General features: G+C 44.2%; 1 protein-coding gene across 1 annotated transcript; it reads left to right on the forward strand.

Moving 5' to 3' along the window:
* Positions 1–2,953: 2,953 nt before the first annotated feature.
* LOC310856075 (uncharacterized protein) lies at positions 2,954–15,611 on the forward strand (the record flags this gene model as incomplete). The annotated part of the gene is made up of 5 exons (XM_083761292.1): positions 2,954–3,071; positions 8,884–9,024; positions 9,906–10,079; positions 11,560–11,820; positions 13,836–15,611. The coding sequence occupies exons 2-5, from the start codon at positions 8,953–8,955 to the stop codon at positions 15,609–15,611; spliced, it is 2,283 nt and encodes a 760-aa protein (XP_083617418.1). The 5' UTR covers positions 2,954–3,071; positions 8,884–8,952.
* Positions 15,612–16,614: the final 1,003 nt, after the last annotated feature.

The following is a 16,614-nucleotide window of genomic DNA, read 5'->3' on the forward strand; positions in this document are numbered from 1 at the left end:
TGCATTTGAGCCACGGAACCACCATTTGATGACATTTAGCCTTCCAGACCCAAACTAAAGAACTGTATTGATGTTGGCCAATGGTACCATTACGAGAGATAACAGGCCATGTTGATCAAAATAACATGTTTTCTAAGTTTTCTAATTGTGTAGACTTAAATTAACTTAAGTAATGCAGCTGTTTAACAATTATTCAACTCTTCAGTGTAAAATTGCCATGCGTCTCTCAACCATTCTGTCAAACTTCACAGTTCGTTAATCGTGCGTCAAAAAAAAATAGTGCCGTTAAAAGGATTGTGAGTTAACTAGTTAATAGTGCGTTAACTTTGACTGCCCTAATATATATTGATCGTTTGCCTGTTACCTCTCCTAATGGTACCAACATCAAATGCTGTAGAGTAGACTAATATGCATGTCAAACTGGGGGTCCTTGAAATTAAACAGGTTGAGAATCACCACTAGAGCAAAATCGTCTCTTATGGGGGGTCCCTGGCATATATCTTTCAAATGGGGGTCCACAGGCTCATTAGTGTCAATTTGGGGGTCCTCGACGTGAAAAAGTTTGGGATCCACTGTTCCTGACAACGACAACAACATATTCTTTAGTTTTGTGTCTGAGAGGCTAAATGTCAGCACATGGTGGTCGCTGGTCGGTTGGTGGCTCAAATGTCCAATGAATAATATTGTGGACCTTGACATGAAAAGGGTTGAAAACAAAAACCACTGATGTAAAACATAAACTTCTGTCCAGTAGATGGCAGTAGACTCAATGCTAAGCAAAACTGCTCTGTAACTCTGAGAGTGTAACACATGGAACCAAAAACACATGAGACCCCCACCTTCACTTAATGCGGCCCTCAGGTTAATATCAGAATACTGATATAATATTGATTTGCAAACATGACCCGCTTCAATTGCTTCAGTCTGAATTAGTAGCTTAAAGGACAACTTTAGTTTTTTTCAACCAAGGTTCATGTTTTAGGTTGTTATTAGAGAAAGTAAAAGGTGAGTGTAATATTTTTTTCATTTGCTGTTTTCTTTCGTTTTAGGGATTTTATCTGTTTTTTACAGGGGGGTGGGGGCATTCGAGCACGGGGCTAAATATGTATTTCTTTACAAAATTGTATAGTGATTTATTTTTTTATTCTTTACTATAGACCTAATAAACCCCAATAAGTGTGGCTTCCCCCCAGTAGGCTACCTTCACATTCAGTAGATCCTGTGATCTTTTGTGGCCAGATGTAATTTCCTGGGGTTTATTAGGACTATAGTAAAGAATTAAAAAAGTAATCGCTATAAAATGTTGTAAAGAAATACATATTTAGCCCCATGCTCGAATGCCCCGCCCCCCCCCCCCTGTCTTTATTACAATTACACTCATCTTTTACTTTATCTCATAACAACCTAAAATATGAACCTTTGTTGAAAAAAACTAAAGTTGTCCTTTAATGAGTAGAATTATTCCGTGCAAATGTGTTTGTATTTGGTTCATAAAGTTAACATAACACTAAAGTAGCCTAGTTAACACTATAGAGGCATTTGAAAGGCATTTGAAATTAAATAACAATTGAACTTTTCAGGATTTCAATTCAAATAATAGCACACCCATTTTTTTTACCTTTTTTACTTTCATTACATGATGACGTCCTGTTTTTTCATAGAAGTGTATATTTGTACGTCTTTAATTGTTATGATGAATTGAAAATGGTGGACCCTCTTGTATTGACTTCATGCTTTCTTTCGAAATGTACCCATTCTACTGTCTGTGAAATTAATTAATCAATCAATCAATCATATATATACAGGGTATAAAGCTTTTTTAAACGAATAGCACCAATCCGTTGCAGTTTGCAGTCATTTACAGTAGTATCGAGTTGATAATTTTTTTATGATGAATTGAACATGGACCCTATTGTAAACAAGTGTTTTGATTGATTGATTGAAATATTTATTAACAGTTTGTAGAATTTACAGTACATTTTAAGCACAAACTCAATACAGAGACTGTTAACTGTGAGTGGACGACCCAATTAAGCATTACACTTGTTTACAACAGGGTCCACATTGTTCAATTAATCAAAACATTTAGAGACGTACAAATAGACACTTCTATGTAGTTAAAGAACAGAACAGGAATTCATCATAAAGGAAGCAAAAAGGGAAAAGAAACTTATACAGTGAGGGGGAAATGGGGTGGGGGGGTGGGGAGGATTCAGATTTTACAGAGGCCAGTTTCGAATTGCAGCCATCCGTAGGTGCCCTTTGAGAGCGGTTTTGAAGGAGTCAAGGGATTCACATGTCTTAATGACTGTTGGTAGGGCGTTCCACATTTTGGTGGCATAGGAGCGAAAATAATTTAGTCCCTTGTTTGTGCCGAATCTGGGTTGTACATGGTTTGTTGCACTCCCTCTGGTGTTGTGAGTGTAAAGCTTTATGTTGTCGTCCACATAGTTAACAGTCCACAGTTAACAGTTATTGAGTTGTGCTTGAAATGTAGGCCTACTGTAATTCTCCAATCTGTCAATCAATCAATCAATCAATCAATCAATCAATCAATCAATCAATCAATCAAATCAATCAAATCAATCAATCGTCCTCCTCGGCAGCCGGTCCTCCCGCCCGCCCGGCAGGTGGCAGCACAACGTGGCAGCCCCGCGGCCGCCGGCCGAACGGGGCTTGAGGTGAAAACGCGCCAAAAAGCTGCAGAAGAAGAAGAAGAAGCAGCAGCTCCATCCTTTAGCTGCTCTCTGCCCTGTGACTGCAGCTAGCCTAGCCACTTAGCTTAGCCACTTAGCTTAGCACGTTAGCATCCTCCCTGCACTGCCTGACTGACTGACTGCTAGCTTAGCTAAGCCCGTTAGCATCCCCCAGTTAGCCGGCCACCACCACGCCAAAAACGGGACCGCGCAGCGCAAAGCCATTAATTAACGTCACAAAAACAACCGTTATAATATAATAACGTCGTTGTTATCGTTATTATAGCCACAACACGTCGCCTGCCGCCCGGTGCCGCTCCGTGTGGGAACAGGGGACTGACTGTTATGGTCACACGGGACGCCGCGGCTCGCCAGGTAGGCTAAATGATGCTACATGCTAATGCTAGCTCTGCTCTGCTGTAGCACATTGTGTGTGTGTGTGTGAGTGAAATGTGTCGGGGCTTCTAAAAATAATAATAATAATAATTTCGTTATATTCGTTCTCTAAAACGACGACAGTTTGGGCTTCGTGTCGTGTTGATAAGGTGAGGTTTTGGCTCTCCAGACGAAAATAAACGGATAGACGTTATTATGTCAAAACAAATGATCCTTTTCTCTAGAGAGAGAGAGAGTGGTTTTGCTAAAGACGATCAGCTAAAGCTGTTAAAAGACATAATTTCAGCATATTATCAACACATAATCCGTTGCTCTTTGAATGACACCAATAACACTGTAATAGACGGTGTGTCTTACTGTATGCATGGATGTGTAACTGGTGTTATAAGCCGGTGCGAGTTAATTAAGTGGTGGCCAAATAACTAGCACGTTTAGCTATACTTTAGCTGTCATATTTTATGTATTAGAATGACATCCTGGGCTTAATATCTATATATGTCACATAACGGCTATAGCTGGGCTGATAATTCACACGTATATGTTTTTCATAACAAGCCATCACCATCCATTTCCATCCTGCACTGAAAGTGCAGGTCCAATTAGAAATGGAAAGTTCTGAAATAGTAGTGGGGTCCCTTGAACCGACCGTTACAGGTCTGTCTGAACAATGTATAGACATTACAGTAAGCAAGGTTAGCACGCGTTAATCGAATGCATAGAAATAGTCCTCTAGGGTCATAAATAAACCAAGAACGAGGCGTCAGTGTAACAGTAAATATAATATAAACACAGAAATAGTCACATCTATCATATACAATTAAGAACCTATCATCGGACTAACAGTAGACCTAACTTTTCATATCAAGGCCCATTATGTATTAGGCATTTTGAGCCACGGACCACCATTTGATGACATTTTAGCCTCTCAGACCAAAACATGTAGAATATTTAATGAAGCAAGATTGTTTAACAATAATTTAACTCTTGAGAGCATTTTACGCTCTCAAGAGTTGAAGATCTAATAAGGGTCCATTTGGTTACCAACTTTCCATCATTTAGCTGTATGGGGACCACTTGGAACCCCCTCAAGGACCAGTGATGTAAATAGGTTTTCAATGTAATGAAAGTCCCGGGATGCAGGGATGGTCTTTTAGAAATGAGTCCCAGGATGCAGGGATGGTCTTTTAGAAATGAGTCCCAGGATGCAGGGATGGTCTTTTAGAAATGAGTCCCAGACTCCCAGGATGCAGGGATGGTCTTTTAGAAATGAGTCCCAGGATGCAGGGATGGTCTTTTAGAAATGAGTCCCAGGATGCAGGGATGGTCTTTTAGAAATGAGTCCCAGGATGCAGGGATGGTCTTTTAGAAATGAGTCCCAGGATGCAGGGATGGTCTTTTAGAAATGAGTCCCAGGATGCAGGGATGGTCTTTTAGAGATGAGTCCCAGGATGCAGGGATGGTCTTTTAGAAATGAGTCCCGGGATGCAGGGATGGTCTTTTAGAAATGAGTCCCAGGATGCAGGGATGGTCTTTTAGAAATGAGTCCCAGGGACATTTTATGAGTCCCACTTCAACAACGTTAGGAGTCATATTTTGCCATTTTCTTTATACAAATAGCAGCATTTAACTCCCATTTCATTTTATATGGTTATAAGGTGGTTATATTCATGTAGAAAACAGAAGAAGAAATTATTATTATAACTAGTAAGTAGCCTTGCCGAGCCATGAGGCCCATAGGGGGCAGGAGCCTATCTCCTGTTTCTGTAGCGTGAGGCAGCTTGATGTACAAGTACACCCCCTGGACATGACGCTAGTATGTCGTCGCAGGGACTTACCCCCCCAATCCAACCCTTGATGCTGAGTGTCAAGCAGGGAGGCACTGGGTCCCATTTTTACAGTCTTTGGTATGACCCGCCCGGGGATTGAACCCCGACCTCCCAGTCTCAGGGCGGACACTCTAACCACAAGGCCACTGCAGCTGGTCTTATTATAACTAAAATAACTAGAATAAAAAAACAGTACAGTAGTACAGTAGGTCGTTGTTTTATTGGCGTGAATTCCGTTTGTGTCCGAGCATAGGCATGGCAACGCCCCGCCTGCCTGTGATTGGCCTACTGTCCTCCGAGCTCCGTCCGAGGTGGATATGATGGATGCCTGGATAGTCTGATGCGAGGTTACTCCGTGGTGGGAAATAATACAAGTGGTATGGTATGATACAAGAGAACGCTAACTTTAATATAACTTAAATAATACAAGTGGTATGGTATGATACAAGAGAACGCTGACTTTAATATAACTTAAATAATACAAGTGGTATGGTATGATACAAGAGAACGCTGACTTTAATATAACTTAAATAATACAAGTGGTATGGTATGATACAAGAGAACGCTGACTTTAATATAACTTAAATAATACAAGTGGTATGGTATGATACAAGAGAACGCTGACTTTAATATAACTTAAATAATACAAGTGGTATGGTATGATACAAGAGAACGCTGACTTTAATATAACTTAAATAATACAAGTGGTATGGTGTGATACAAGAGAACGCTGACTTTAATATAACTTAAATAATACAAGTGGTATGGTATGATACAAGAGAACGCTAACTTTAATATAACTTAAATAATACAAGTGGTATGGTATGATACAAGAGAACGCTGACTTTAATATAACTTAAATAATACAAGTGGTATGGTATGATACAAGAGAACGCTGACTTTAATATAACTTAAATAATACAAGTGGTATGGTATGATACAAGAGAACGCTGACTTTAATATAACTTAAATAATACAAGTGGTATGGTATGATACAAGAGAACGCTAACTTTAATATAACTTAAATAATACAAGTGGTATGGTATGATACAAGAGAACGCTAACTTTAATATAACTTAAATAATACAAGTGGTATGGTATGATACAAGAGAACGCTAACTTTAATATAACTTAAATAATACAAGTGGTATGGTATGATACAAGAGAACGCTGACTTTAATATAACTTAAATAATACAAGTGGTATGGTATGATACAAGAGAACGCTGACTTTAATATAACTTAAATAATACAAGTGGTATGGTATGATACAAGAGAACGCTGACTTTAATATAACTTAAATAATACAAGTGGTATGGTATGATACAAGAGAACGCTAACTTTAATATAACTTAAATAATACAAGTGGTATGGTATGATACAAGAGAACGCTGACTTTAATATAACTTAAATAATACAAGTGGTATGGTATGATACAAGAGAACGCTGACTTTAATATAACTTAAATAATACAAGTGGTATGGTATGATACAAGAGAACGCTGACTTTAATATAACTTAAATAATACAAGTGGTATGGTATGATACAAGAGAACGCTAACTTTAATATAACTTAAATAATACAAGTGGTATGGTATGATACAAGAGAACGCTGACTTTAATATAACTTAAATAATACAAGTGGTATGGTATGATACAAGAGAACGCTAACTTTAATATAACTTAAATAATACAAGTGGTATGGTATGATACAAGAGAACGCTGACTTTAATATAACTTAAATAATACAAGTGGTATGGTATGATACAAGAGAACGCTGACTTTAATATAACTTAAATAATACAAGTGGTATGGTATGATACAAGAGAACGCTGACTTTTGTAGAAGAGGCAAACTATTCCTTCAAAGCTAACGGCATAAACAATATTAATTGATTGAACATGCACGCCATAATATGATTTGGGTGTGTTCCAAAATAAAGTGTTTGTGTTGAAACATTATTGTACTATAAAAAGGTATATTCTCCCTTCATCTTTTATCCTTTTTAGTGTAAATAGTATTAGTTTACTATAATTAGATTAATACACGATAATCAACACTAAAGGTGGTTGCAGTTTACACTTTATTTTCCCAAATCAAATCATAGTACAACATAACGTATTCAATCAAAGCAAACGGCATAAACAATAAGTTTGCCTCTTCTACAAAAATAAAACGTACAAGTTAGTTACAGGGCTGCATTCTGTCGCGCGTGCCAAGCTGTCGTTCTCTTGTCGTATTATTTATTTCTCAATCTCACCACGGAGTCACCTCGCGTCTTGGAGGACATTCAAGACGGGGCAGTGACAGTAGACCAATCACAGGCAGGCGGGGCATTGCCATGCCTATGCTCAGACACAAACGGAATTGACGCGTTTAACTATCAACTGCGTTTTGGGATCTATTTTAATCTCTGAAGGACCACTGGTGGTCCCCGGACCACTGGTTGAAAACCACTGATCTGATCTGATCTGATCATCAGTAAACCAAGAACCTATCATCGGACTAACGGTAGAATATCAAATAAATAATCAATAATCTGTATATTGAAACTTATGCCTCCCCCTGGCCAGCCGGGGCACCTGATGGAGGGGAAAGGAACTGGTTGGAATAACGTGTTCCTTCCACGCGCTACGTCCAACCAGGGAAACTCCCCCCTGTCAGGTGTAAAGGAGCAACTTGGACACTCAGGCATGAAGGAAGCATGAGTTCAAGTCCGTTGCTCTCCCCTTGTCCCCCATATATGGGGACTAGGTTGGTCTCCCCTTGTCCCCCATATATGGGGACTAGGTTGCTCTCCCCTTGTCCCCCATATATGGGGACTAGGTTGGTCTCCCCTTGTCCCCCATATATGGGGACTAGGTTGGTCTCCCCTTGTCCCCCATATATGGGGACTAGGTTGGTGGAGGGTGTGTAGAGCCCAGGATCACATTAGATGATTAACACAGGGGTGAAAAATGGGTTACAAAATCGTGGGATAAAAAATATATTAAAAAAATAAATAAACGTATGCACGCTATAGGATGGCAGGTCAAGGTCAAAACGCGTCGCAATGCGACGCGTTTTGAGCTTGTAGATCAGCCATTTTTGCTATATTTGAATTGAAACCCTGACTAATGTTTTGCTATTTTATAATTGGAATCCTGAAAAGTAACCTTTTGCATTTAGTTATAGTTATGTTAACTTTATGAACTGTTAACATAACTTACATTGGACTCAAAAAGACAATAACATTAAGTACTAGTCATTTTAATACTAGTTATGAAGTAATCAAAGCGGGTTTGGTGAAATTGTAAACAGCTGAAATCAATACTATATCAGTATTCTGATATTAACCTATTTTTGAAAAATCGAAGAACGACTGACATAGAAACATAGCTTTGTCAGAAAACTGTCAGGATGTAGAAGACGTTTATTGAATCTGATCTCAGGTCAGAATGGGTTAATCAGACCAGTGTGTGTCCAGTGGAAACCTCGTATGAATCTGATCTCAGGTCAGAATGGGTTAAGTGTAGGTGGGGGCCGCATGTGGCCCACCCCTGAACTCTAACAATAGGACCCAGTGCTGCCTCCCTGCTCGGCACTCGGCATCAAGGGTTGGCGTGGGGGTATAAGTCCCTGTGACATATACTACTATAGCCTCATATGCACATTTCTATTTTAGTTTTAGTCATAGTCTCTATTTTAGTTTTAGTCATAGTCTCTTGAAACGTTTTAATTTAGTTTCAGTCACATTTTAGTCACCCGGAAGGTTTCAGTGTTTCGTCTAGTTTTCGTCGACTGAATCTACAGGTGGTCGATTTACACAAATAGCCGATCTACAAGCTCACAACTATGAGCTTGTAGATCTGCTATTTTTCAATGGCTAAAGCATAACATAATGCTACAACACCAAAAAGGGGTTTTCCCGCTTGTGTGACTTGTTGTGCAGAAGGACGGCGTTAACTTGTTTTCTGCTCGTCCGTAGAACTCAGACTCGCTGAAGCGGAGGTCGCTTGGACAGCAGTGAAGAAGACCCAGCGGTTCCACCGCCGCCATGTTCAGTCAGTTCAGCGTGGGAGGGAGACCCAAGTCCACGCAGAGACCCCGGGTGGGCCTCACCATGAAGGTGAGTCTCAGAGACCCCCTAGTGGGCCTCACCATGAAGGTGAGTCTCAGAGACCCCGGGTGGGCCTCACCATGAAGGTGAGTCTCAGAGACCCCCTAGTGGCCACTGGGCCTAGATATGAAAAGGGTTGAAAACCACTGCGACGGATAAGCGATAATAATAATAATAATAATAATAATGAATTTTATTTATATTGCACTTTTCATTCACAAGGAATCTCAGAGTGCTACAAGGTTAAAAACATATGATCTATCATAAAAGGTTAAAAACAGGGTTAACAAAAACAGTGCAAAGCGACAGTTCAGCACAAAAAGGCCTTCTGAAACAGGAAGGTTTTCAGGCCTGTTTTAAAACATTCCACAGTCTGCGGCACTCTCAGGTCCATGGGGAGGCCGTTCCATAGGTCCAGTCTCAGGTCCATGGGGAGGCCGTTCCATAGGTCCACTCTCAGGTCCATGGGGAGGCCGTTCCATAGGTCCACTCTCAGGTCCATGGGGAGGCCGTTCCATAGGTCCACTCTCAGGTCCATGGGGAGGCCGTTCCATAGGTCCACTCTCAGGTCCATGGGGAGGCCGTTCCATAGACGTGGCGCTGCTGAGCAAAAGGCCCGGTCCCCCATGGTGCTCAGTTTGGTGTCAGTGCAGTGTGAAGAGGATGGGTGTGATATGGTCATGTTTGCGGACTCTCATTAGGACCCTGGCAGCGCTGTTCTGTATGTACTGCATCTTAATAATAACGACCATCTCTCCTCTTCCAGGTGATGAAGGACCAGCCCCAGCTGTGCTTAAACGATAATAACGACCATCTCTCCTCTCCCAGGTGATGAAGGACCAGCCCCAGCTGTGTTTAAACGATAATAACGACCATCTCTCCTCTCCCAGGTGATGAAGGACCAGCCCCAGCTGTGCTTCAGCTGTGAGCAGCTGTTCCCGAGCCGCGCGCGGCTGGAGGACCACATCTGTCCCGCGGCCGCCTTCATCTGCTCCTGTGGCACGGAGTTCGCCGACTACGGAGACATGCTGACGCACAGCAACACGCACGAGCCGGGCCACAAGGTGTGTTATGGACATCAATATATTATATATTATCCATCCGGGTGAATGTTTATATCTTAGAAGTTTTATTCAGAAGAACAGCATCAAAGCTAAACAACATCTCTCAGTCTAGCAGGCCTAGCCTGTCTCCCTCACTCAATGTTCTCTCTCAGTTCCATCTCTCTCTGGTGGTCTCCTTGGCTCCCACCAAGGTATACAATACAATGACTTGTACGGGCATTAGCGCCATAATACAATATGACTTTATTCTCGCTCATTCCGTCGAGTCTCGCCTCCTCTCTCTCATTCTCACTCCCTCTCTCTCTGCCTGTCTGTCTGCACCTTAGAGTATATATGCACCGGTCTGCACACGACACGCAAAACTCAAAAACATCAGCTGTACAAGTGTACATAAGTTTCCCTGGAGCGCACACCTTTTTAACTGCGATGATGATGCTGTCGCTGAATCCACGAAGACAGCAGACACAGAACATATGGGGGACTGCGCCTCGTCCCCGACCCCAAACACGGTAAACTAGTTGTTGAAAAATAGCTTCCTATAGCTTGTTATTTTGCGTCGAGTAGCGCTGTGTGCAGGCCATAGACTGTATGCAGGCCAGGCTACATGCATGATCGCCTCGAACAAAACACATCTCCCACGTGAAACCTGGTATATTCTTCGTCGTACGACGTGGTGTTGCATGCTGAAAATAGCAGATTTACAAGCTCACAACGCGTCGCGTCCACCACACGTTGTGAGCTTGTAGATCATTTAGTTTCAGCACATGGAAATATGCAGGCTGCCGTTTAGAAACTTTCCCCGTCACAATAAAAGCACATCAGCTTTCACATGTTCATTCCATATAAAGAAAAGACAGGAGGAAAGTGGGCAAGGATTATGAATTCGGTGGCATTTCACATTGCAAAAGGGTGCAGGAAGAGTGGGCAGTGGGCACCTCAGTGTTAAATATCCTTATTGGCCATTAGGTTGAACATGCCCATGCAGAAGGTAAGGGGTGTGTCTCATTTCTGTTTCATATAGCCAAATGATGATAACGATGCACTATAGGTTAATTAATTATAATAATTTCCTATAGAATGTGTGTGAGTGAGAAATATAACATGTTATGTGCTTAATTTAAGGCATTTATGCTTCAGCCAAGAAAACCTTTGCTAGCCTTGGTGATAAGGTCATGTATTAATACAGTGCTGCGGTGCTATACAAAAAAAAAGTTGGTGCTACCTAATTTGTGGTGGCGCTACCAACTGAAAATGTAGGTGGCACCAGTGCTACCTGTGAAAAGGTTAGTCTGGAGCCCTGCCCAGCAGGGTCTCATAACAAACAATAGGTGTGACATGGTCTTTTACATACAGCTTGAGTGTATTAAGACAGGCTTTCAGGCCACGGTATTGTTGCTCACAGACACGACCAGACAGACTATAGCATGGAACAACAATACTACCGGTATATAGATTTGAGTCTTCGTATTTCCCACAACAGGTGCTGGACCACAAGACCATCGTCATGCGCCGCTCGGCGCACATGCGCCACGACCAGGAGCAGCTGAGGAGGCTGGGGGGCGGCGGCCCGGCGGCGGCGTCTTACCACCACCACCACCAATCGCAGCAGAGCATGCAGAGCGCCTGGACGCTGGCTCCGCCCCACGGAGGCGGAGCCGGAGCGACCGCCGCCGCCCTGATGCGAGGCTCGCCGTACATGCTGAGCGCTTCCTCCTCCTCCTCCTCCTCTGTGGGCGCAAAGGTGAATGCATCCATGAATGGTTTATGGTTTTTTTAGACGTCTTAGATAATGTACCAGTGCAGTGGTTTTCATTCAACCAGTTGTCCTTGAGGGGGTTCCAGGTGGTCCGGGGACCGCCAGGGGTCCTTGAGGGGGTTCCAGGTGGTCCCGGGGACTACCAGTGGTCCTTGAGGGGGTTCCAGGTGGTCCGGGGACCGCCAGGGGTCCTTGAGGGGGTTCCAGGTGGTCCGGGGACCACCAGTGGTCCTTGAGGGGGTTCCAGGTGGTCCCGGGGACTACCAGTGGTCCTTGAGAGGGTTCCAGGTGGTCCGGGGACCACCAGTGGTCCTTGAGGGGGTTCCAGGTGGTCCGGGGACCACCAGTGGTCCTTGAGAGGGTTCCAGGTGGTCCCGGGGACTACCAGTGGTCCTTGAGAGGGTTCCAGGTGGTCCGGGGACCACCAGTGGTCCTTGAGGGGGTTCCAAAATTTTAATTTAAAACAAGGAACATATCAGTTGTGACAATATCAGAACAAAAACAAACAAGGCAGAACAGAAACATAGGGCTATAAAAATGAATGTAGGCTGTCTGTCATTGTATTTTCTGTGAATTAACTCACAGTTTAATCCAGTGATCCTCAGCCATTTTAACTTCAAGGACCCCCAATTTAAATGTATATGAATTAGCCTAGGGTGACAGGGTCCTAGAGGCCATTTCATTATGATTTTCATCTCTGCACTGGGACCCCATGTTACAGACATGTTTACAATATTTTACAACAGTAGCTACTTATATTTTGTTATTTAAAGCTGTGATTATTTATTTAAGAAGCACTGTTCTGAACCAATGTTCGCCTTTAAATTAAAAAAAAAAGTAATCATCCTTAACCTTTAAGCTAAGGGGACTTAAAATCATTGTTTTAATCGATGGCCTTCATGCCCTGGCAATTGGCCTTGTGCCCTCAAAAAGCTGACCACACTAAAGGCCAAGTGGCTCCCCCCCACCCCGCGAACCCCCACACAGAGTTGCACCACTGTTTCTTTTGGGACTCATAAGAATGTTTTGGGACTCATTTGAATGATCACCTGTGCATCCCGGGACCCATTACATTGAAAACCTATTTACATCACTGTTCATGTCATATGGGTGTTTTAATGGAAATTGCTCTCAGAAACAGCTCGACTGATTTTGGCCTCATCATGATGTCATCAATGTCACCCTACTTTGTATAATTCCTCCTTTTCTTCAGTCTTCAGTTCCAAATTTGCATTTCCACTTTGTTTACAATGTCCACCATTGTTGATTTTCTAAGCTGGCATGGAATGGAAACAAGCCTGGTTTTATCTAGCATCAGTATTATAATGACTAAAATATTAAATAATCTGCATATCAGCAAAAACAAAGCATGGCAATGCATCACATTACATAAAAAGTATTTATCATGAATCATGTATAAACTAAGAACGTAACAGTGGAGTATCTATGTCAACTATACATACTATACTATATTATACAATATACATCTACTATAAGGTTCTATGACTACATGAAATGCAATTCTAGTGCTGTCTACGTAACGAGCTATGAGTCTGTCTAAAATACTATCTAAGTCGACATGAAGTGCTATCTAAGGGGCTAGGCTGGACATTTATTAAGTGGAATCACACGTTGGAGATAATACAGTTTAGGTTTATAATAAACCTAAGAATTTTCTTTAACCCATTTTGGGCGAGAACCCCTTTTGGTGTTTTAAACATTGTTATAATTTAGCTATTGAAAAATAGCAGATCTACAAGCTCATAGCACGCCACTCGGTGGCGTGCTATGAGCTTGTAGTTCTGCTATTTTTGAAAACATCGTGAAAATGTGGCACAAATCTTTGAGATTTGTTTTATTTCAGAAGACTTTTTATTTTATTTTATTTTTTTACGTCAGGTCTAAATGGGTTAATGTATAGATTGAATTCCACACTTTTTGGTCACATCGTCAACAAACTAATCCATGTTTCTTCTTCTTCTTCTGCTCGCCCATAAAAGGTCAACGCCCGTCTGCCGGCGCTGGCCTCCAAGGTGAACGCCCTGATGCTGCCCTCCGGCTCGAAGCAGCAGCCGCAGCCACAGCGCCCCCTGCAGGCCCCTCCGGCCGCCGCCACGGCGGCCTCGCCCACGGCCGACCTGTGGACGCTCTACCAGCCCGTGGTGGTCCTGAAGAAGGCGGACGTCCGCTTCAACCGCGACGCGCGCTTCATCTGCGCCAAGTGCGACATGCGCTTCAAGACGCGGCGGGAGCTGACGGCGCACCACAACGGCACGCACATCACGGACAAGGTGTTCGGCTGCATCGGCTGCGGCGTGCTGCTGTCCAGCAAGAAGTCGGTGCCGCGCTACCACCAGTGCCACGCCTCCACAGGCTCCTCCTCCTCGCTCAAGATGAGGCTGATCACGGCGCGGCCGTTCGCCGAGCGCAAGCCGCCCCACGGCGCTGCCGCCAACAAGGCCAACAACGGGCGCATCGACCTGACCCGCGCCCACAGCGCCGCCTCCTCCTACCGCCGGGCCGCCATGCAGCTGCCGCCGCGGCGGTCCGCGGCCGGCGTGCCCCCGCGGCCGCTGCAGGCCAGCGCGCGCATGCAGACGGAGTTCATGCTGGCCAACCTGGCCAACAAGGCTCCGGCCGGCGTGGCCATGCTGGGCGCCGGCAGCAAGAACAAGAACGGCGGCTTCACGTGTCAGATCTGCCACATAGACTTCGACGCGCTGCAGATGCTGCAGCGGCACAAGTGCGCCAAGGCGCGCGAGTTCGTGGAGCAGCAGCTGCAGCTGGGCAAGCTGCCCAACCGCTTCAGGAAGCTCACCCAGCCCTCCCCCTCCCCCTCGGGGGGGAAGGTCCCCGTGTACCCCGTGCTGCATCTGAACAGGAACGGCAACAGTAAACTGGGCCTAGCGGCCGCCCCCGGGGGGGGCATGAAGGCCGCCTTCGCCCGGCCCGCGGCGGCGGCGGCCGACGGACGCAAAGCGCACGCCGCGGCGATGCCGGCGGTGACAAGGGGGGTGGCGGCGGCGGCGGGGGACGATGACGACGACGACGACGACGAGTGTTTCATCGTGGAAAGCAGCCCGGCCGCCGTCGTCCAAAAGTTAAGCAGCCCCGCGGCCGCTGAGGTTCAGAAGTCGAGCAGCCCGGCTGCCCCGTTGGTGGTGACCGCGCCTGTCGTTGAGAAGTTAAGCGGTCCGGCGGTAACAGCGCCTGTCGTTGAGAAGTTAAGCAGTCCGGCGGTAACAGCGCCTGACGTTGAGAAGTTAAGCAGTCCGGCGGTAACAGCGCCTGTCGTTGAGAAGTTAAGCAGTCCGGCGGTAACAGCGCCTGACGTTGAGAATATAATCAGTCCGGTGGTCAGCGTGCCCATCGTCGAGAAGTCAAGCAGCCCGGTATCGTCAGAGCCTGACGTTCCGAATTTAAGCAGCCCCGTTTCGTCAGATTCTGACGTTCCAAATTTAAACTGCTGTGTGTCGTCAGAGCCCGACGTTCCAAACAGCCCCGCGTCGTCAGAGCCTGATGTTCCGAATTTAAGCAGCCCCGCGTCGTCAGAGCCTGACGTTCCGAATTTAAGCAGCCCCGTGTCTTCAGAGCTCGACGTTCCGAATTTAAGCAGCGCAGTGTCGTCAGCGCCTGACGACAGCCCGGTAGCGCCCCCAGTGGTTAGCCCCGCCGCGCCCATCGTCCAAAAGTTCCAGAGCCTGAACGCGCCGTCGCCCACGCCTGTCCAGATGTTCCAGAGCTTGAACTCGTCCCTCCATATCGTTCAGATGTAAACAAACCCCCCACCCCCCTCCCCCCCACCACCACTCAACCTCAGACAAGTGCATAAAGTTGACGTAAAAAGACGTGTCTTCATTTGAACAGTTTTTGGTCTATAAATAAATAAATAAATAAATGGGTACAAATGCTTAAGCATTCTCCTAAAAAAATTAAACCAACTTTTTGGCTACTTCAGTATGCAGTATATGAAGGCTTGTGACGGAAAAAACTCAATAAAATATAATATACTTGTTGTATGTTAGGGCTGCACTATTATGACTAAAGTGATCATCTCGGGACTGTTAACTGCTTCATGTAACCATGATTATTAATCACCATTATTGGTAACGATGAGTTATTTGTGTAGTTTTTTTTCTTTTTCTTATCGTTTTGTTCATGTCTTTTGTTTCTCGTTCATAAACCGTTATTACCATATTATTTATATCTGACGGCCTCTGTTATTTGACTGAGCCTGATGGCTGTGAAGATGGTGGTTCAACCTATAGGGGGCAGCGCAGGCATAGAGTGAGTGGCGTTTATTAACGTTGTTTAACCCATTCTGACCTGAGATCAGATTCATACGAGGTTTCCGCCAGACACACACTGGTCTGATTAACCCATTCTGACCTGAGATCAGATTAAAAAAAAATGTCAGTCGTTCTTCGATTTTTCAAAAATAGCAGACCTACAAGCTCGTATCGCGCCACTCGGTGGCGCGATATGAGCTTGTAGATCTGCTATTTTTCAATAGCTAAAGCATAACGTGATGCCGACACCAAAATGGGTGCCCGGTCAGAATGGGTTAAAGGACCACTTCACCACTTTTCAACCTATCTTCATATAATAGGTCCTCACTAATAATCATGATAAAATGGCACGATTATTTTCTACTCAGTCTGTGTCTCATAGGAGGGCTGTGGGAAGTTCAGAAACCGTCTTCCAGTGACTTCATTAGACAGATTCTTTTTTAAACAAGATTTTTTTTACAAAAATGTTTAGATTTTAATTATTGTGAGA

This window comes from Protomyctophum parallelum (assembly GCF_964188405.1).
Source record: "Protomyctophum parallelum genome assembly, chromosome: 3".
In the NCBI taxonomy this organism is placed as follows: domain Eukaryota; kingdom Metazoa; phylum Chordata; class Actinopteri; order Myctophiformes; family Myctophidae; genus Protomyctophum; species Protomyctophum parallelum.